This window comes from Lepidochelys olivacea (genome assembly GCF_965140295.1).
Source record: "Lepidochelys olivacea isolate rLepOli2 genome assembly, chromosome: 6".
Classification (NCBI taxonomy): Eukaryota; Metazoa; Chordata; order Testudines; family Cheloniidae; genus Lepidochelys; species Lepidochelys olivacea.
In genome coordinates this window covers 47,130,176-47,153,131 of record NC_140416.1, presented here as the reverse complement: position 1 = coordinate 47,153,131, position 22,956 = coordinate 47,130,176, and the positions used below count along the sequence as shown (strand labels likewise).

The following is a 22,956-nucleotide window of genomic DNA, read 5'->3' as shown; positions in this document are numbered from 1 at the left end:
CCCTATTTTCCTAAAAATCAGCATTAAAAAGCTTATCTTTTTCCAACTGTAAGAAAATAGCAACAGACAATTAAATGGGACTGCACCAGCAGCAGTTTGCTGTATGGTCACAAGAGTGACTTGCCATCATACTGCAATGTATATCATTGAATTACTATGGGAAAAAGTGCCACCCCAAGCAACTAATGTGTTTGCAAGATGACTGTTTACTGTTGCTTCCACAAGACTGTGATGTCTCCCAGTAAGTACAATATCTGTAATTAATTTCTGTGGTCTTTACATTCTGGTCATGACAAAGTGAAAGTCGCATGCATTGAATTTGGGACTATTTCATAATAAAGTAAAAAAAGCTTCGGACTGTCATGACACAGTATAAAACATCCTCCAAATGACAGCAAACCCTTCATTTTGGTTTAGTAAAAGCAATACCATTACCTCGTGATTAAACATCCTCTGTTCGATATGTGGCTGTTGCTTAATATGACCCTTTATAGCACTTTACATTTTCAGTGTGCTATAAAATGCATTTGTACTCAACACCTCTATTGAGGTAGCTATGTATTCTCCCCATTTTAGATAGGGAAACAGGCACAAAGAGATTAATCAATTTGACCAAGATCATACCGGAAGTGAGTGGCAAACTTGGGGTAAGATTTATGAGTTCCCAACTCCCAGTCCCAAGCTAATTCTTCTACACCATATGTTGACTTGACGAACATGAAAGTTTCCATGGGGAAAAAAAATTCCCAGTTAATCCAATTAATATGAAGACAACGGACAATAATTGTGAGAGTTATAACTTCTGGAATAATTTAAAAAGGAACAAAAGGCTTATGTAAATCTGTAAGGTGAATTAGAGAATAAGCTTATGAAAGGTCTATCCCCATTATGTTAAGTCTGCATCAGTAGCTGAAAACGATTGTTCCAGAATACAGTTTTTATAAACATGTTTTATTTGTCTTGCTTATACCGTTAGAACTGTAACTGCTGGCTGTCATTTCCCTTAAAAGGGGAAACCAATCAAAACACATACTGGTGCTTTTCAAAAGATAGCAATTAAAAGGGCAGCAGCAGCGGGGATTTGAGATTTCTTAAAACCTTCAGGCTGCAGGAAAGACGAAAGGACATGTGACCAAAAGTGTTATGATTATCCATTAGAGATTTCCATCAGTACCTGTATCAGTTATTTAGGTGATAATACAGAAGGTCAAGTATTAGTGACAGACAATGTGCAAGTCATAAGGAATGATAGAGACAATACCAATCCTTACAATAGTCATTGCTATCAAAGAAACTTAAATATGTTCAAGAGAGATATCTAAATACTTCACATCAAATATACAAGTGGCCATCCAGATTATATCCTATATTTGCAGAAGTTTTAAAGTGCCAATCAAAGCTAATTTTGGGGGGGAAGGAGGGTTAAAAAAACCTTATACAATTACATCAGCAGTTACACAAAAGCAATTTATGTATCCTTAGCCACAGTAAACTGAGCCTGGTGATGGAGAATGCTGTAGCTAAGGGGTGTGTTGTCTATCAAAAGCTGGCTGTAAGCTTATTTGTCTAGTTAGGGATATATGCATCATTATGCATCTTAAACTGTTCAGTGCTTCATTTTAACATGAAAAGGCTGAAATGCAGCTGCTCTGCCAAACCACACTTCATTTCTTCCATCCTTCTTTCATGAGGAAAGTTTAATTTTGTCAACTGCCATCAGAATAAGATCTTTAGGGATTTGCTGATTTTATTTGTTGAATCACTATAGAATGTCAGAAGTGAGGCAGTCTTGCTTTTTTCTGCCACTTTAGTTAACAACGGAGATTTGATCACCCTGAAATTGCCTTTTTTCTTTACTCATAGCCAGAATAACAAATCTGAATCTCATGTGCAAGGCTCAAGATGATGCTTAGGACAGAACATGCAGAGTAAACGTTGTTTCTTTCCATATCCAGGTAATATAAAGCTGACAACTGTAGTCCTGTCTTTATGGGTAATGAAAAAAGTCCCATTACAATGAACTTCCTGTAAGGGAGAACAAATAGATAATAACTCTTCTGGTAACATGTATGGTACATTGGCCAGTGTGTTTTTGGCGTTTAATATAATCCTGTGGATTAGTTTAATTCACTTGCTGAGCATTCATTTGAGACATCCCTCTGTTGGGTCTTGGGGGCCCTCCACGACCTAGAAAATAAAAACAGCACTTACATTTTGTATCAAATCAGACCATTTTAGAGTTCATAAAGGGTGTGACTCAAGTTTGGTCTCAATAACTTTGGTTTAGAATTCATAGGTATATGCTTACTGTACTAATACATGGTCAATATTCTTATCCATTCAAACACAATCACACATGTATGCCTATTAAATCATCTAATCAATTCCTTGGTTTCCCCCTCTTGGTATTTTTCATAATTTTCCTCAATCTCTTAGATTAATTTAAACTAACTTCTAACAAGATTTTCCTCTTCAGTTAAACAGCAACTACTGACACAAGTCACCCACACATGTATGGGATAACATATCCAGTGCAAGTTAAACTAAGATTTTTAAAAAATAATTGGTTAGCATTTTTAAAAAATTCTTATTTTAAAGCCATTAAGCTAAAGGGTCTCTTAAATTATCAAACAGCCAGTCGCAGGTCTGCTGTCACTTTCCTGCTCCTTTGTATCGAGCAGGAAGTCTTGAAAGTCTCAAACAGCATTCTGAAAATAGATCACCAGCTATTGTTCTGTTGAAGCTAGACATATCAATTTAGAAAACCTATCTTCAATCAATCTACCCTTCTGCCAAAATACTTACCTGCATTTTATTGGCAATGAGCCCTGGACTTTCCTGTTATTTGGAATATATTTATGCACAGCACTGCTATAACTTCACCACAATTAGACAGACTCTCAATCCCCATTCCCATCACACCATTTATTAGGACAGTTCCTTTTGACAACGCATACAGACATTTCCACAAGGTGGCTAATGTTGTTATAGATTTCAACATTTTAGGCAGCAGAAATGGAGAACATGCAATGTAGTTACCAAATGCCTGTTGAAAAACTATGGAAGTATTGTTGAAAGGTAATTAAAGTTCAAATGCAGAAATATTAGCTCAACTACAGTTTTGGCTATTTGATAAACAGTTAGTTTAAGCGCCTACATGATTGAGTGACTTCAATATATTAATATTTTTGTTTCATTCTCAAAATAAAGTACACAGTGCAGCTGCAAATAAGGCTGGAAATATTTTAGGAGATTTTTACAAAGGGAAAAACCCACCCATCTCTATTTAAGTATCAATTCCTATAATCACTTTCTTGCAGACTCTAGGAACTAAATGAAAAAAAGGCAGCGTTTGTAAATATGTAGACCAAACAAAAGTATTCCGCAACAGGCTGCAAGTAACGCAACACATCTTTATTGAAATTGAAGAAACATCAATATACAAATTCAGAAGTCAAGGGAGCTTTAAAAAATGCACAAAAGTAAAGCCTGCAGTCAAAATTCTAGCAAATCTTGTCAGCAAAAAATTAAAATTCCAAATTGGGTCAGATGGGGCAGCAGTGAAAGGGGTGCAAAGCTTTACCAAAAAAAATATATTTTCAAGTTTTCAGGGCTCATTTTGTGTTACTAAGAAAAAAGGCAACTAAATAGTGTGAATGCAAAGATAAACTTAAATCTTAGCAGACAAATGTAACTTCTTACAAACAAAAATACTTCATTCAACAGCCAATTAACAATTTCCAACAAAAAGTTCCAGGAAAATTTAAATTTTTTGAATTGTGGCCTATTAGTTATATATGATAAAATGTTTTCTGATCCACAACCCTCTAAGAGATTGCATCAGAAACTCCAGTTCAGCAGAATGAGGAACATATCATTTGAGTATTACCTCGAGGGGCTCCCCGCGGTCCACTCTGTCCAGAGCCACGTTTAAAATTCTGTTGATATCCATCCTAAAGAAAGTATAAAGTGAGAAAAGTAAATTAAAGGTATCCTCATTAAACCATCACAATCATTTGTTGTGCCTTAGAAAGTTAAATATTTGCTATTAAAAATATTAAGTTTCAAGAGTATTTAGAATAACCCATCCATTTTCAGTATATGAATTCAGGTAAATGATGCCAGTGGGGGCATTGCCAACATACAGAATTGTAATTCTTAGTAGGAAATCCTAATCTGCCTCACAAGACTAGAAAGGAGTTAGGTTCATTAGCTACTAATAAACATCTTAAACTGTTTTCACTGACTAAGTGATTAAACTTTACATAACGTATCTAGGCTTGGAAGGATTACAGTTTTTATTGGTAAATGTAAATGTCACTATAACACACACAAACGGATGAATAATATTGATAAATAATGGAAGTTTACAGCTAGGCAAAGAAAGAAAAATGCTGCTTGAGAATTTAAGCGTCAAAATCTAGTGATTCAGACTTAGGTTTGTTACAAATGGACTCGCAAATGAATAGTAAAAAGTTATGATTTGCTGATTTATAGATATTGGCTTTGTATATCTGGACATGTGATATTGACAATGTGTTTTAACTGTTTATAAAGCTTTAACTTTTTGAATCTCAATGTTTTCTGTCAATTAGTCTGACACAACCCAAAATATAATTTACCACAGTTGTGAAAATTTGAATACAAATTAACCGCGCAATAAATTTTTTTTTAAATTTATCGCACTGTTAAACAATAATGGAATACCATTTATTTTAATATTTTGGATGTTTTTCTACGTTTTCAAATATATTGATTTCTATTACAACACAATACAAAGTGTACAGCTCTCACTTATTTTTACAGTGCAAATATTTGTAATAAAAATATAAAGAAATAGTATTTTTCAATTCACCTCATACAAGTACTGTCGTACAATCTCTTTATCACAAAAGATTAACTTACAAATGTAGAATTATGTACAAAAAAAATAACTGCATTGAAAAATAAAGCACCGTAAAACTTTACAGCCTACAAGTCCACTCAGTCCTACTTCAGCCAATTGCTCAGACAACCAAATTTGGTTACAATTTACAGGAGATAATGCTGCCCGCGCTTCTTGTTTACAATGTCACCTGAAAGTGAGAACAGGCATTTGCATGACACTATTGTAGCCAGTGTCGCAAGATATTTACATGCCAGATGCACTGAAGATTCATATGTCCCTTCATCTTCAATCACCATTCCAGAGGACATGCGTCCATGCTGATGATGGGTTCTGCTCGATAAGAATCCAAAGCAGAGCAGACTGATGCATTTTCATTTTTATCATCTGAGTCAGATACCACCAGCAGAAGGTCGATTTTCTTTTTTGGTGGTTCGGGTTTTATAGTTTCTGCATCTGAGTGTTGCTCTTTTAAGACTTCTGAAAGCATGCTCCACACCTCATCCCTCTCAGATTTTGGAAAGCACTTCTGATTCTTAAACTTTGGGTCAAGTGCTGTAGCTATTTTCAGAAATCTCACATTAGTATTTTCTTTGCATTTTGTGAAATCTGCAGTGAAAGTGTTCTTAAAATGAACATGTGCTGGGTCACCATCCAAGACAGCTATAACATGAAATATATGGCAGAATGCAGGTAAAACAGAGACGAAGACAGTTCTCCCCCAAGGAGTTCAGTCACAAATTTAATTAACACATTATTTAACGAGCATCATCAGCATGGAAGCATGTCCTCTGGAATGGTGGCTGAAGTATAAAGGGGCATACGAATGTTTAGCATATCTGGCATGTAAATACCTTGCAACACCAGCTACAAAAGTGCCATGCGAATGCCTGTTCTCACTTTCAGGTAACATTGTAAATAAGAAGCAGGCAGCAGCATCTCCTGTAAATGTAAACAAACCTGTTTCTTAGCCATTGGCTGAACAAGAAGTAGGACTGAGTGGACTTGTAGGCTCTAAAGTTTTACATTGTTACATTATTGCTCTCAAAAAAACAAAACAAAAAACCTACATTTGTAAGTTACACTTTCACGATAAAGAGATTGCACTACAGTACTTGTATGAGGTAAACTGAAAAATACTATCTAGTTCTTATCGTTTTTACAGTGCAAATATTTGTAATAAAAATAATATAAAGTGAGCGCTGTACACTTTGTATTATGTTGTAATAGAAATCAATATATTTGAAAACGTAGATAAACATCCAATATTTAATAAATTTCAATTAGCATTCTATTGTTTAACAGCGCGATTAATTGCAATTAATTTTATCACGATTTATTTTGAGTTAATCGCGTGAGTTAACTGTGATTGACAGCCCTAATAAAAATCTAAAAAATGCTTAAAGCCCGTAATTTTGTGCAACTGTGAAAATTTAAAGTGATAAATCTAAAAAATGCTTAAAAATAAATATTAGCAGCTAAAATAAAAAAAAGCAAATTCTGCCAAGCATAGAGATCAGTGGTCTCAGACCTTTATACTGGTGACTCCTTTCACATAGCAAGCCTCTGAGTGCGACCCCCCCACAAATTAAAAACACTTTTTTATATATTTAATACCATTCTAAATGCTGGATGCAAACCGGGGTTTGGGGTGGAGGCTGACAGCTCGCGACTGCCCACGTAATAACCTTGTACCCCCTAAGGGGTCCCGACCCCCAGTTTGAGAACCCCGATATAGATATATAAAAATATAAACATAGGGAGTATATCTGTTTAGTAATACAGTTATTACATTTTATTTGTTAGCATTGCAGAGCCAAAACAGGTAAGAAAGTAGACTAATTCCATTTTGGCTCATCCACCAACAGAATCATTAGCCAAGTTCCAACTGCAGGATTTTCCAGTATGTCTATTGTAAAGGGTTGCCCACAGATAAATGACAGACGAATTTTAAATTTTTACTGGTGAAGCAAGTCACAAAAAAAGCTTTATTTTCAAAATCCCAGGGTGAGTAAGACTGGCCATTTGGATGGTTATGGAGCAAGGAGCTTTAATTTCACTTGTAAACTAAGCACATTTGATATGGAGTCGTTGAGATTTAGCAATTAAAACTAAGAATATTTACTAGTTGCTGTAAGCAAGTTATTTCATTTAGTTTGACTGATTTTTCTATTCTTATCATTTTAATTTAAACGTCAACTCACCCGTTGATAGTTGGAGTAGTCCCGAGGAGCATTAAATTGGGGCTGCGAGTAACCACTGTTTGGAGTGTTGGAAAATGAAGGGCGGTAGCCATCATACCCTCCTAAGGATTAGAATACAAATGCTTACTGAAGGGCACATAACCAGTCTTCATAAATTATGATACACACATGAAAGGCCACGGAGGGATTTCATTGACTATTAAGAAAAAAACTGGAATAAAAAAGTGTTGTGCGCCAGCAGACTGTAAAAACTTGTAAAATAACCTACATCTTCTCATTAAGACCTCATAAAAAATTGGGGAAGTGGTATCTGAGGATGTTTCTCTGATAATCTGTTATTTATTATTTGTATTACCATATGTCCAGGAACCCTAGTCATGGACCAGGACCTTGTTGTGCTAGGCACTGCACAAACACAGAACAAAAGATGATTCTTCATTCAGTTCTTAGAGACAGTCTAGCACAAGCCTAGAATTTAAACTGCTTCGTTAAGATAGAAAAAAGCGAATACCACCACAAGCTTAAATATCTTCCCAATATATTTCTGTATTAAACAATAGGGTCAACATAACATAAGGTCTCCTGCCATTCTGTAAACCTGAAAAAAAATTCATATAAACTCTCAAAATTTAGATAAAATATATATACATATATATATTTATTTTTTACCTCTAAACCCATTGGCAGGTCCCCTGTATCCATTCATTAAGCCCCGAGTGCCGCGTGATCCACCACGAGACACTCCCCGGTTGTTATAATAAGGCTGACTGTTACGTGGGAACCCAGTATTCTGTTGTGGAGGCTGCTGGTGGTTACCTGCCACTTGATGGGACTGGTCCGGGGAACCATGGTAGGTGCCAACCACTATAATAAAAAACCAAAAATGGAAGTTTATGTTTTCTATGTTCCCCAAAGACTGATAGGTATCAAGTTAAACCAATCAAGTCTGCCTTAGTACCATCAAGCAGAGCAGTAAATGTTTACAAACCCAAAGACAGATGCTTTGCAGAACTAAAAGTTGCTATTCTGACACATTCCACAGTACTAAAATAATGCAAGATGTCTAGTGTTCAGCAAAGACAGTGTCAACAGGCCTCAAGTTAGTACAATTACGCTCATCTTTTCACTGGTGTTTGTAGATTTAAATAATAATGATAATAAAAATCAACACACCACACAACCCTGAAACAAGTGGAAACATTCTCAAGTGACTTCCACAATCTTTCCATGAAGTTGCTAAACATAGAGCCCAGAGGCAGCGACACTGCTCCATAAAAATTTATTCTGCGTGCAGAACTTCCCCTCAGTTGCATCCTCCTCATTAAAAGTTTTGGTTTTGCAGAGACTCCCCCTGAACAAAATTTTACACATTCTAAATTCCATTTAATTTTAAGTCGGCTGCCTGGTTTCTTGGTATTTGGTCTCCATGACTATCCTCCACTGGAAGCCTCCCTTTTAGGCTAAAATAATGTTTTAATTTTGTCTAACAAGTTTACCTGTCTGGAGCTGTTCTTGCTGAAGTTCTGATTGTTCTACTTGATGAGGCTGATTGGAGAAACTCTGGTTGTAACTGGCCTGGTACTGATTTTGTTGCTTTAGGGTTTCTGGCTCATTGACAGGAGGAACAGGTGCATTCATATTGAATACCTACAATGGTAGGAAAAAACTAAATATCTCTCTGGTCTACATTTTCCCCAATTTGTACTTACGTGTCTTTTGCACACAATCCGAGACTATATGCTTTATAAACTGACAAAAGAAGCAATTACCTTCCTTTCTGTAACTGTTGTTCTTTGAGATGAGTTGAACATGCCCACTCCATTGTGGATGGGTGTGCACTTTGTGTGCACAAATGTCATTTTCCTCCCCCTTCAGCAGTACCCATCAGGATGGCTGGAGGCCCCCGCCCCAACGCCACATGCCAATGCATGGTGATGTAAGAAGGTGGAGACAACCCAACCCCCCTCAGTTCCTTTGTACTGGATGTACTCTGATGGAGAGGGGAAGGTGGGCAGGCTATGGAATGGACATGTGGAACATCTCGAAGAACAACAGTTACAGAAAGGTAGGTAATCGTTTCTTCTTCAAGTTATTGAACATAACTTCCACAGTAGGTGACTCTCAAGCAAACGTCTATGGAGGCGGATTCGGAGTCTATCTGAATAGCAATTGCAAGACCACCTGCCGAAACTGGCATAATCTCTGGATTGATAGTCAATGGTGTAATGAGAAGAGAAGGTGTGGCTAATGACCAAATTGCTGCTTTATAAATGCAGCGTAAGACAAACCTTATCTTTATAAAAAACTGTATAAGGGGGTTCTGAAACTAAATCTCTCAAAATGCCACCTTCATAGAAAAGTTAAGGAGGGAGCCAGTCACAAGGTGTTCAAAGTGGGGTTCCATTAGAATTGCCAGGACTAAGTCGAGATCTCAAGGTGGGATGGGACATTCACTTGAGGGTATAATCTATTATCCACTGTGACAGACCCAGACCAGTAGAGTACAGGAATCTGGCAGAAGGCAAGTATAATGGCCACTGGATGAATAGTTTTCTGTTCCCTGAGTGAACAGAGCAGGGGCTGCCCTAGAGCAATCAGGAACCTGCTAGAACCAATTAAGACAGGCAAGCTAATCAAGACACCTGGAGCCAATTAAGAACTTTCTAGAATCAATTATGGCAGGCAGGCTAATCAGGACACCTGGTTTAAAAAGGACCTCCCATCAGTTAGTAGGGGGGCACACAAGGAGCAGGGAGTAAGAAGGCGTGCTGCGGGAGGACTGAAGAGTTCAAGCGTGATCAGGTTTCAAGAGGAAGATCCTGCAGTGAGGATAAAGAAGGTGCTGGGGGAAGGCCATGGGGAAGTAGCCCAGGGAGTTGTAGCTGTCATGCAGGTGATACAGGGAACGTTGTAGACAGCTGCTATCCACAGGGCCCTGAGCTGGAACCCAGTGTAGAGGGTGGGCCCGGGTTCCCCCCATCCCCACAACTCCTGATAGGACACAGGAGGAGTTGACCAAGTCTGTGAAAAACACCAGAAGGAAAGGTCTAAATTGGAAAGGGATCTGGCCTGTTCCCGACCCACTGGGTGGGACACAGACTGCAGGGATTGTTCTCCGTTTTCCCCATGCTGGCCAGTGATGAAGTTAGCTGAGTGGACGGCAGGTTTGAGCCACTAGCAAAAGTGGCCAAACTGAGGGCTGCCAGGAATCTCTGAGGCAACCAAATCTGTTAATAAGCGCAGGACCCACCAAGGCAGAGGAGGAACTTTGTCACACCACCCATACATCAAAGCTGAGACAGCAGCCAAATGCACCCTTACAAAACAGTCAGATTCTGTTTTAGATCTAGCAGATAGTTCAGCACAATACTCAGGGTGCTTGCTGAGCAGCACACATTTCTCATGAACCCAAATGGAGAAGCACTTCCATTTGACCAAGTAAGTGACCCTAGTTGAGGGTCTTCTATTAATTTAGAAATACATTCTGGACATCCTGTGAGCAGGACCTTTCAAAGGGATTCAGCCACGAAGCATCTATGTTGTGAGATGGAGAGCTTGGAGGCTGGAGTGATGAAGGCAGCCATGGTCTCAAGAAATTATGTCTGGATCTAACAAGAAGAATAGAGGAACCTCTGACAGAATCAGGAAAGCTGAATAGCAGTATTGAAAGAGCCATGCCGTGACATACTTTAAAGGATGAGACAAGCATAGTCCTTTATTATTTTTGGATATTACTCGGAAGAACAAAGGAATTGTACGGAAGGCATATAGAAGGGAATTCTCCAAGATAGGAGAAAGGCATGTTAGGTTGCCTAGGGAACAGAACTGGCAAAATTTTCTATTGGGTCTTGTTGCAAAAAGGTCCACTTGGGGAAACCCCGAGAGTTGGAAGATAAACCTGGCTACAACTGGACCTAACGACCACTCGTATTGATCGCTGAAGGATCTTCTCAGCTGATCTGCCAGGATGTTCTGTTTCCCCAAAAGGTAAGCAGCTTTGAGGTGAAACAATGGAGTTTAGATGTACTGCTCTTAACTCCCTGACATTTATTACCAAAGGCCTTGTGTCTTCATGGACCCAATGTGAGCCCCCCCAACCTAGAGAGGATGTGTGAGAGACTAGAGGGTGTGTTCATAGTGTGGGAAGGAAAGCAACTTCCAAGCAAACTTTTAGAGGGTCTATCCACCAATCCAGAGACAACACAACTAGCTTTGGAACTTGAACCATCTTGTCCAAATGGTGGCAATTCAGGGCATATACTGATGTTAACCACGTTTGCAGCTTCCTGAATGACAGTTTGGCATGCTGCACTACACAGGCTCATGCTGCCATATGACCTAGCAACCTGAGGCACTTACTTGCTGTTATGAGCAGGGAAGCCTTCATTCAAACTATTAGGTCTCAAATGGTTTTGAACTTGGTTTGTGGTAGAAAAGCTCTGGCTTGTGGAGTCAAGGATTGCTCCACTGAAATCTACTGTCTGTACAGGCTTCGATACGGATTTTTCTCGATTCATTCAGAGCTCCAGAGCATTGAATATAGATAGAGCAATGAATATGCTGGACAGGACCCGCGACTCTGATCGACCTCTGATCAACCAGTCAGTCACTCAGGTATGGGAAGACATGGATACCTAATTTTGGAAGATGAGCTGGTTCCACAGCTGCCAAGCCAAACTGAAGCACTATGAATGGATAATGTTGAATATCAGGCATTAACCTGATAAATTTTCAATGGTTGGGACATATTGCAATATGGAAGTAAGTGTCCCTCAAGTCAAGGGCCCCATACCAGTTTTCTTCTAGGGAAGAGATAATTGACACTAGGAACAGTGTGAGATTTTATTTTCTGTAGGAATTTGTTCAACTCTCTGAGATCTAAGATGGGCATGAGATCTCCTTTTGTCTTGGGAATCAGGAAACAGAAATAGAAGCCTTCTCTCTGGTAGCTCAACAGTACCTCCTCTACAGTCTGTCTGAAAGAGATTCTCGACATTGCCCTTCAGTGGGAGATCGAGAGTGGTCCCTGACTGGGGGAGCAGGAGTATAGAGAGAGGGGTAGGGTGTATTAAACTGGATGACATACCTCTGTTCCACCATAGTTAAGGCACGCTTGTCTTATATTATGTGGGTCCAAGTACTTAGGAAGTGGGACAAGCATTTGGTAAACAAAAAAAAAAAAGGGGGGGGCGGGGGAACAGACAGAAGTGAAGAGACTGGTATAATGTCCTCAACTACCCAATCAAAATGCCTGTTTGGAAGAGGCAGCTGGATGTGATGGGCTCGTTGACACTGAAGAGGAGGGCGCCTTCTATAGCTCCTTCTCTGTTTTCCTAGGAGGATCTTGGAAACGCGGAGCAAAGCTATGGTGACGAAAGGAGAGTTACCTTTTCCGTAACTGGTGTTCAAGATGTGTTGCTCATGTGTATTTCACAATAGGTTGTGTGCTCACCATGTGCACCAGTGCTGGAAGTTTTTTCCCTAGGAGTACCCGTGGGGGGGGGGGGGAATTGCCCCAGCGACCCCTGGAGTAGCACTTCCATGGCTTGGTATAAGGGGCGCTGCGTGCTCCCCCCACCCTCAGTTCCTTCTTGCCAGACAACTCCAACAGAGGGGAAGGAGGGCAGGATGTGAAACAGACATGAGCAACAAATCTCTACCACCACCAGTTACGGAAAAGGTAACGGTCTTTTCTTCTTCGAGTGATTGCTCATGGGTATTCCACAACAGGTGATTCCAAGCTATACCTGTTGGAGGTGGGTAGGAGTTCACAAGTTCTCAGGACGGAGGACAGCCCTGCTGAACCAGGCATCATCCCTGGTTTGGGAGACAATCTCATAGTCCAAGGTGAACATGTGAACGGAAGACCACGTGGCAGCCCTACAAATGTCCTGGATGGGGACATAGGCCAAGAAGGCAGCCGATGAGGCCTGTGCTCGAGTCAAGTGTGCCTTCACAATCAGTGGCAGGGGGATACCCGCCAGTTCATAACAGGTACGGATGCACAAAGTGATCCGGTTGGAAAGCCGCTGAGTGGAGGACAACTGACCCCTCGTGCTCAGCTGAGTCAAACAGTTGCGAGGAATTTCTGAATGGCTTGGTTCACTCATGGTAGAAAGCCAGAGCCTGTCACACATCGAGCGTGTGGAGACTGCACTCCTCACTGGACACGTGGGGCTTGGGGCAGAGGACCAGCAGAAAAATGTCCTGACCTATGTGATAGGCAGAGACCACCTTTGGGAGGAATGCAGGGTGTGGGAGGAGCTGGACCTTGTACTTATGAAACACCGTGTATGGAAGCTCGGAGGTCATGGCCCTGAGTTCCGAGACCTGCCTGGCCAACGTGATCGCGACCAGGAAGGCCACCTTCCATGAGAGGTGGGACCAGAAGCACATGGCTAGCAGCTCAAATGGGGGCCCTGTGAGACGGGCCAACACCAGGTTCAGGTCCCACTGCGGGACCGAGGGCATATGGGAAAGAGACGGTCCAAACCCTTAAGGAACCGGCCAGTCATAGCATGGCAGTGCACTGGTGGATGGAAGGCCGATATGGCTGCCAGGTGCACCTTGACTGACAAGGGTGCCAGGCCCTGGGCTCTAAGGTGGAGAAGGTAGTCAAGGATAATCTGGATCGGGGCAGCCACTGGGGGAAACACGCCATTCACCCGCCCATCTAGAGAACCGGGACCACTTCGTCAAGTAGGCGCGGTGCGTGGAGGGCCGCCTGTTTTCTAGGAAGATGCGTTGAACCCCTTCTGAGCATGTCCTCTCCTCCCTACTAGCCATTGAGCAGCCACGCCGTGAGGTGGAGAGCCACTAGATTGGGGTGGAGAAGGCAGCCCTGGGAGAGTAGGTCCGGGCGGAACAGCAACGGCCATGGCGGAGCAACCGCCAGGCCCGTGAGGATCCCGTACCAATGTTGCCTGAGCCACGCTGGGCCTTGTCTGTCTTTATCTTTTCCAGGACCTTGCTGATCAGTGGGAACAGTGGGAAGGCATAGACAAACTGGCCTGACCAGGACAGGAGGAAGGCATCGGAGATAGCGCCCCTTCCCAGTCCCCCCCTTGGAGCAGAACCAGGGACAGCGCCGGTTCTGCCAAGTGGTGAACAGGTCCACCTGGGGAGTCCCCCACACTCAGAAAAGCCTGTGAGCCACTTCCTGGTGGAGAGACCACTTGTGTTGAGAGAAGTCCCTGCTCATGCGATCCGCCTGCACGTTCCAGGCGCCCGGTAGACGGAAAGCCTTTAGACAGATGTCATGGGCTATACAGAAATCCCACAGCCTGAGGGCTTCACAGCAGAGGGCAGAGGAGCAGGCCCCGTCTTGCCTGTTAATATAGAACATTGAGGCCGTTGTCTGTGAGGACCCTGACCACCCTGCCCTCCAGGTGCAAATGGAAGGCCACACACGCCAGCCGTACCGCCCCGAGTTCCTTGACATTTATGTGTAGGGTCAGATCTTGAGCCGAACACAGGCCTTGGGTCTGAAGGCCCCTCAACCCATGTCTGACGCATCGGACACCAGCGACGGGGCCCTGTCCCTGAACAGGGGCCCTTGGAGCACGTTGCGTGGTGCGGACAACCACCATAGAGAGGCGATCGAGTTGGTACAGTAAGGACTTTGTCCGTCCTGTCCCTGGCCTGGGAGAACTCTGAGGCCAACCAGAGCTGGAGGGACCTCATCCTGAGTCTGGCATGATGGACCAGGGACATGCACACCAACATGTGACCCAAGAGCTGGAGGCACGCTCTGGCTGTTGTCACCGGGAATCTTGTGATGGGTAGATGAGCCCCTTCAGGGTCTCGAACCTGTCCGGTGGGAGGGAGGCACTGGCCAACGAGGCATCCAGGAGCGCCCTGATAAACTCTGTGTTGAACCAGGACTAACGTGGACTTGCTGTTGTTTACCAACAGGACCAAAGCAGTGCACATGGACAGGAGGAGCATCACATGATCCCTCACCTGCTACCGGGAGCTGCCTCTGACCAGCCAATCGTCCCTAACAAGGGAAAGATCTGGACCCCCCGGCGCCTGAGGTAGGCTACCACCACCAACATACATTTTGTAAATACCCTGTGGGCAGTGGACAGGCCAAATGGGAGGACCATAAATTGGTACCGATTCTGCCTCACCAGAAACGGAGGAAGCGTCTGTGCTCCTTGAATATAGGGATGTGGAAGTTAGTGTCCTGCACATTGACGGCAGCATAACAGTCCCCAGGATTCAGGGAGGGGATGATGGAGGCCAGGGAGACCATGCGGAACTTGAGCTTCACCATGAACTGGTCCAGACCTCGCAGGCCCAGGATTAGCCTGAGTCCCCCTTTAGCCTTCGGGATAAGGAAATAGCGGGAGTAGTATCCCTTGCCTTTGCACTCCTTGGGCACCACTTCCACTGCTCCTAGGCCCAGGAGCCACCCCACCTCCTGCTCGAGCAGAGCTCCGTGCGAGAAGTCCCCCAGGAGGGATGGGGGCGGGGGATGGTTGGGCAGGGAGAAAGTAAACTGGAGGGTGTAGCCCCGGGAGATGGTGTTGAGGACCCATCAGTCAGAGATCGGCTGCAATCACTCCGGGAGGAAAGCACACAGCCGGCTGGAGAAGGGAAGCTTTGAGGGCACATTCCTGAGGAGAACTGGCAGGGCGCCCCAAAGCGTCCCATCAAAAATGGCTTTTCCCCACCTGCTTGCCCTTGGAGGACCCAGGTTGGGGGGGCAGGCAGAGACTGCCTCTGAGGGCACCTCCTTATGGTCCCATGACTTCTTATGGTGGCCTTGTATTTCGGGTGATGGCCTGAGTGGGAGTCTGCTGCAGCTTGAACTTAGATTTAGCCAGAGCCAGAACATAGAGACCCAGAGTCTGGAGGGTCGTAAGGGAGTCTTTCATGCCATGTAGCCTTGTATCCGTTTGTGCTGCAGAGCTTTGCCGTCAAATGGGAGATCCTACATGGAGGTCTGCGCCATGCTGGACAGCCCAGAGAACAGGAGCCACGACGCTCTTCTCATGGACACCGTGGAGGCCATGTCCACCGCATCCGAAGCTGCCTGCAGGTTTGCTCTGGCAGCCGCTGTACCCTCCTCCACCAGTGCTTTGAACTCCTTCCTATCGCGCTCCTGGAGGGAGTCCTCGAACTTGGGCAGGAAGCCCCACAGACTGAACTCATACCGGCCAAGGAGAGCCTGGTGGTTTGCCACTCATAACTGGAAGCTTGAAGATGAATAAATTCTCCTTCCAAAAAAGAGTCCAGCCCCCGAGAATCTTTATTTTTTGGGGTAGGGGCTGGCTGGCCCTGCCATTCTCTGTGGTTGACCAACTCGACCACCAGGGAGTTGTGCGCCAGATGGGTGTATAAATACTTGTGTCCCTTGGTGGGCACAAAGTACTTGTGTTCCGCCCTCTTAGAGATGGGGGCCAACAAGGCCGGTGTTTGCCACAGGGCATTTGAAATTTTTGCCACCCCTTCACGGAGAGGCAAGGCTACCCTGCCCAGTGCCGAAGAGGACAGCACATTAAACAGGGAGTCCGAGGGCTCCTTCATCTCCTCTGTCTGGAGGTGGAGGCTTGATGCCACCATTTTTAAGAGTTCTTGGTGGGCCCTAAAGTCCTCCAGCAGGACGGAGAGGGGTGGGGCCGTAATCGCCTCATCCACTGAGGGCGAGGAGACCGGTGTGGTACTCTGGGTGTCCGCTGGCACCAGAGGGTCCACCACCTGGTCGATCTCCGGCCACGGTGCCGAGGAAGTACATCTCACCGACTCCTTCCTCAGAGGTCTGGAGAGGGAGGCCAACAGTGCTTCTAAAGCTCTGGCCACGATGCCCACAGGTACCATTGGGCCAGCCACGGCGCTCGGTGCCACTGCACCTGGCGGGGCCTACTGTTCAGCCTGGCTGGCCTGGCCCATCGATGGATGACTACGAATGGAGGCTGGGCTGACGTACGACCTGCCACTGTCCCTGGACCGGGAAGAGCGGCGGTGCCAGGAGTGACACCGACCACGGGACCGTGATCCCTATGTGGAGGACTGGTACCGTCAGTAACAACTGCCCTGCATTTGGCTCCGTTGGGCGGATCTGAGACGTCGAGACGACGGCGATCGACGTCCGGGGCTGTGGAGGCGATGCCTTGGCAGAGTCTTGGAGTAGGATACTGAGCGAACATGGCATCGACATCCGTGCTGTGACCAGCTGCGATGACCCCTCCGACACAAGGACCTTTGGCAACACCTGTCCCAGTCTGGTCGGTATTCGCTCCTTGAGGTGGAGCGGTGCCGAGAGTCTCCAACTGACAGACCCCAACCAGTCAGTGTGGTGGGAGTCAAGGGCGATCCATGGGGACTTTGCCCCTAACTGTTGCTGGGCAGCGAACAGCGTTGGGAATGTTCCCTGGACTGAGACCAGTACCGAACTGGGGGTGACAGTGGAGATCCCAGCGGCTGCTTGCCCTTGGAGTGTGGGGCCGACATCGGCGGTGCTCCTGGTACCGGCATGAACATAACATCCCGGATAGCCTGCAGGGCCTCCAGCATGGATAGCATCTGGACATCTGGGGAGGTCTGCTTCAAAGAGGCTGGGCTACTCTGCTATACATGAGTCAGAGACCTAGAGGCTGGTGGGGACCGAGGACTGCCCAACATGGGTCTAGCCTCTCTCCCGGGTTTCCCTCAGTGCCCTGCAAAGAAGGCATCTTTCTGGCCTTCTTGGTGTGCCCCATGGACGGGGAGCTGTGCCGACTGGTCAATGGCACCAGAAGGTCACTGCACACCGACACCTTGATGCCCAGTGCCAGCTCAGAGCGGCGCGCTGCAGTCGGGGTCAGCGCCAACTCCATGAGAATGGCCCTGAGCCTAATGTCCCCTCTCTCTTGGTCGGAGGCTTAAACAACTTGCAAATTTTGCAGCCATCGCTGGTATGGGTTTCTCCCAAACAGCGCAGACAGTCTGCATGCAGGTCACTCCTTGGCATAGATCGCGTACAAGTGCCGCACAACTTAAAATCTGGGGCGTGGGGCATGCCCCAGTCTGGGTTCTCTAACTGAACTAACTAAACAGCTAACTAACTACAGGTACCAACACTGAACGAACGAACAGTTTTGGGGACGAGCTACAGCAAAGCTGAAGCAGAGTAGTTCCGACACTCCTTCGCTGGCGGCAAGAAGAAACTGAGGGTGGGGGAGTGCGCAGCTCCCTTTATACCATGCCATGGAGGCACCACTCCAGAGGTCGCTGCGGCGCTTCCCCTACGGGTACTCCTAGGGGAAAAACTTCCGGCACCAGTGCACGTGCTGAGCACGCACACCTATTGTGGAATACACATGAGCAATCACTCGAAGAAAAGGTGGTTGTTGATGAAAATGCATCATGACTGCCTCATTGATTGGCAGAGCAATCTCAATCTAGGCAGGAGAGGTATCTCTGCCACCTTGATGCCAAAGACCCGAGACTACCTTTTCAGGAGATTTTGGTGGGCCCTGTAGCCTTCTGGAGGAGGTGAATCTCCCACTGAATCTATAGTTGCATCTGGTGATGAAGACAAGGCTGTAACCAGCATGTGAGGTAGTGGCAACTTCATAATCTGTGGTGGAGAAACTACCTGAGAAGATCATGGTCGGCTGGGACCAGTCACAGTACTGGAAAGCAGAGACGCCCTCTGTGCCTGGTACCTGTTTCCATGTCATCTACCGAAGAATGAAATTCCTGGTGCCATGATGTCCAATGTGCTCCCCGCAATGGTCGAGACTGCTGGGGTGAGATCCTAGCTGAGGGAGGAATGCCACATGGAGCCCAGAGTGGCCACTGGTATGGACCTGGGCCCCATCCACGTCCATGCCATTGTGACTTAGGGAAAACGCCAGCCATGGGGCTGCTGCACTGCCCATGGCCCCAGTGACCTTGCAGGAGGATAAGTGCTGTGTCCCTGCCGAGAAACAGGAGGCCCTCACTTCCAAGTCTAAGGAGTCAGAGGCTTCTGATAGCAGAGGCACTGATGCAGATGGTACTGGAGAGAGGAAACTTGAACCTGGGGATGGTAGTACTGGACAAATCAAGGAAGGTTTCCCTCTAGAAAAAACTGATTTGAGAAGAGGTCTAGATAGGGGTACGAGGGGTTCTCCGTGCACTGAGGGTTGAGCTGAGGGAGCAGGAAGTGGTTGGACAGTTTCCAACACTGGTGAAAACAGTACTGAGACACTAAACAAGTCTCTTGCGGTTGCATGTGCCTGTGGGATAGACTCAATGGACCTGCCTCAAGCTCTAAAGGCAGTGAACCCCTCGTAGTAGGCAAGGCTTGCAGGGCTGCTTTCTCTGCCACATGCTTAGAGTCTATGCCCCATCTCATCTCAGTACCGAGATTGACAAACAAGATGGTGAGCCCGAGAAAGTTCTGGATCTCTCCTTCAGCACCAGAGATCGGGACCGTGGAGCTGAAAATACTTCTGGTGGAGTATTCCATATCAATGTTGAAATACTTTGGGCACTCTCCACATGCGATAACTCAGCTGAGAGTCAAAATGCTGCTTCCATAAGCAAGCACTTAAGCCTAGCTGGTCTATCCTTCTTCAAGCAGAGTTTGAAGGCCTTGCAAATGTGACACTTGTCACTAATGTGGGCCTCATATCAGACAGGTCAGAAGCACAGGTGCATCTTTTCGGAGACCTAGAGCAGTTGATGGAGAGGTAAATCACTATGGGCTAGGGGGAGTTGAGAGGCAATGGCTAGGGACGTCCCAGCCGGTGCTGGGTCAGACCCATCCAACTGCTGTGCATCCAGACTCCACCCATACCCAGACCCATGCCAAGCCTCACCTGCCTTCACCCAGAAACACCTCCTCACCGAGAATCCCCCACCCAGCCCTGGGGCTTGGGATGCCCTGGTCAGTCCCGGCGGGGCTGGGTGAAGAGTGTACGTCCCCTGCACAAAGTGGCCGGGCCAGACCCCCCTGCCTCCCATGAAACGTCCCCCACTACAGGAAGTTCCACATCCTCACACCCCTTGCTTCCTGCCCCCATCGCTCCTCAGCGGTAGGCAAAGGGGGTCACTGTCACAGGAGCTGCTCCCCCATCGGCCCACCCTCATGCATTTGAACCCCCCTACCCCCGCACCCAAACCCTCACCAAGCCTCGCGCCCTGCACTCAGCACTCCCATCCAAGCCCCACCCCCTTGCATCTGGAGCCCTACCCCTGAACCCAGCCACCTCCCTGGTGACCTCAACCCCCCCACACCAGAACCCCCAACACAACAAATCCCACACCCTATGCACCTGGACTACCCCAACTCGCCCCCCCCCACACCTGAAACCCCCAACTGAGCCCCAACCAGCTGCACTCAGACCCCCACCCCACCAAGCCCCACTCCCCCAGTACCCAGACTCCCCCTGCCGAGTCCCTTCACCCCCCCCCACACCTTCATCTGGACCCACTGTAGAGTCCCATTATCCCTGCACCTGGAACCCCCCAGTGCATCCAGATTCCCCCACACCCCAGTATCCCCACTGAGATGCCCCCACCCAGAACCTTAACACCCCACACCTGGATTCCCCCACACTAAGCCCATCCGAGCTTGGATCCTGCCAGGCTGAGCCTGCCTGCCCACACTTGGTGCGCCTGGCATGCAGGGGCAGGCCTGGCCCTTGTGCTACGTTAGGGTGGGTGCACCCTCATTACAAGTCCATGTCCCTGAAGGGGAGGGCAGGGGAGGGGAAGGGAGTGGGCGCCCTGCAGGGTGATCTCCCACCTCCGTGCAGCCAGTGGCCCGTGCTCACCGCTGCCATGCTGGAGCCTCCACCTTTATTTATTTACAAATAAAATTTGCAGATTTTTAAATATTGTGCAGAATTTTTAATTGTTTTGCACAGAATCCTATTAGAAATACTATTTACAAGGCGTGAAGAAGGTATTTGAATAAACAAGTCTGAAATCGCTCTGACAACCATTACTGTCAGTAAGAAGGAACTGAGAAGAGCTGAGGGTGGCTCCTCTTATACTAGCACACAGTGGCGAGTGGCCACAGGGGGCACTCCAGCCACCCCAACAGGTACCACTGAGGGGAAAAAAGTCTCTGACATCTGTGCACTAGGCATGCACACACCTACGGTGGAATGAACATGTGCAACCACTAGAAGAACAGAGCCTATTCTAAGTGCAATTCTAGATTCCAGGGTCAAAATAATGGCTATCAGAAGATTTGATTAATCAAACAAAGTGATTCAGCATTAAGTTCATTTGGTACTTACTGTTTGCATTGATTGGAATGGAGCTGCATTAACATTGATTCCACTGCTATGTAAAGGTTTGCTAGACCCAGCCTGGAATACCTGCGGCTGGGGTGCAGTAGGAAGTGGTGATGATGCTGGGGTTTGGTCTGCACTCAAAGACAGTGAAGCCTAGCAATTGAAATGAAGAGCACTTAAGCAATAATTCATACAGCAACTGATTATGTCAAGTCATCCTATACCAAATTATAGGCAAGGCCTGTAAAATATTGCTACTGACATGAGCTACCTCAACTAAACTGTAGCCCCCCGCAGCACAACTGGATGAATGAAAACAAAGAAGTCTTCCCACACTCATGAACCTCAGAGAATGACAGAGAAGTGAGTGAATGGAGGAAAAGCAAGTGCCCACTATGACACCTACTAGCCATGGTCAATAACGTCCTCCAAGCTAGCATCCTGTATACTTATGCGATGCAATTCTCCACAAGGTGCTCCACTGAAAAGTACTAGCCCCTCTCCTCTTTATCAGCATCTCGCTGCTGGTGATTTAATAAATTTAAGCCTTGAATACAGACGACTCAAACAACTGCTATCAAAAATATAAGATGTCACAAATAAGGTCAAGGCATTTGTAATAAAAAAGGCCTTATCAATTGACACCTGAAACAAATATTTTAACTATGAAGCTTTATCTTCAAAGTGTCATACACTACCCCTTTATTCCCTTGCAGATTGAGATAGTATATTGCTCCTAAAATAAAATTTAATAGGACTTGCCTGAATCTGGTCAATTGATTCTTTCTGTGGCCGTTGCTCTGTTGTATGAGAAGGCTGATACATGGGCTGGGATGCTGTGTAACCCTCACTTGTAGAAGAAACCAAGGGCACCTGCCAGAAAGAATTTAAGATTAGTAGAAGCTCCTTCAAGTTTTACAAACTGGAGAACCAAACAGGACAACTTTGGAAGGAACTGTGCCTGTAGTAAAAATCTTGTTACGGATACACAAAATTTTTACTAATATCCACAGTAGCAATATACTTATGCATAATTTGATTAAATTTAGTAATGCTGAAACAGGGGCAAAGCGAATTTATTTTAATTGATTTGTTCTAGTGTACACCCACTGCTCTGGAGAAAAGTTTTAAGTTCATTTATATTTTTGTCCAATCCAGTTGAAGGTGTAAGTTTTGATTTAAATGAAAATTCTTCCTACTGTTATGTCTCCTAAGAAGACCACAAGAGAAAGCACATAGCATACTAGGGATGAAGAAGAGTGTGTAGCAGCAGGCACATAGGTGATGTTTGTTGGCATGAACCCACCCGAACTAAATTTACCTCCTTTTAACTCAACTTCCTTGCAGGCTTTGTGGCCTGATGGTAAGTTAGGGGGTGAAGCAGACCAGTAAAGTTGTTTTAAAAACTGCTCTGCTTCCATCACCAACATGATCTGAAAATAAAAGCACTGCCTTGCAACAGAGGTTTGATGGCAATTCTTGAGAGGAAGTCCACAAGACTGGTTGCCAGAGTCACCTTTTTTGAACCATCACATGTCCCTAATCCATTGTACAGCAGAGCTGGAAGCAGTTTAGCTGCTAGCTACATAAATGGTTGAGGAATGACTGTTAGAACTCGTTTGGACCGGGGGGGGGGGGGGGGGGGAAG

At 45.7% G+C, this 22,956-nt stretch overlaps 1 protein-coding gene across 3 annotated transcripts in view; it reads right to left on the bottom strand.

The window, feature by feature from the left end:
- Positions 1-930: 930 nt before the first annotated feature.
- CAPRIN1 (cell cycle associated protein 1) overlaps positions 931-22,956 on the bottom strand; it is an 81,000-nt gene continuing 58,974 nt past the window's right edge. For 2 of the 3 annotated variants that reach the window (XM_084630466.1, XM_084630467.1), the window contains exons 13-19: positions 22,071-22,181; positions 21,312-21,461; positions 8,586-8,736; positions 7,759-7,953; positions 7,090-7,190; positions 3,890-3,953; positions 931-2,187 (exon numbers count right to left, since the gene is read on the bottom strand). In XM_084630466.1, coding sequence (XP_084486592.1) covers positions 2,123-2,187; positions 3,890-3,953; positions 7,090-7,190; positions 7,759-7,953; positions 8,586-8,736; positions 21,312-21,461; positions 22,071-22,181 — 837 coding nt within the window. In that variant the 3' untranslated portion in view covers positions 931-2,122. The remainder of the gene's footprint in view (positions 2,188-3,889; positions 3,954-7,089; positions 7,191-7,758; positions 7,954-8,585; positions 8,737-21,311; positions 21,462-22,070; positions 22,182-22,956) is intronic. The other variant, XM_084630468.1, reaches the window with a different exon arrangement.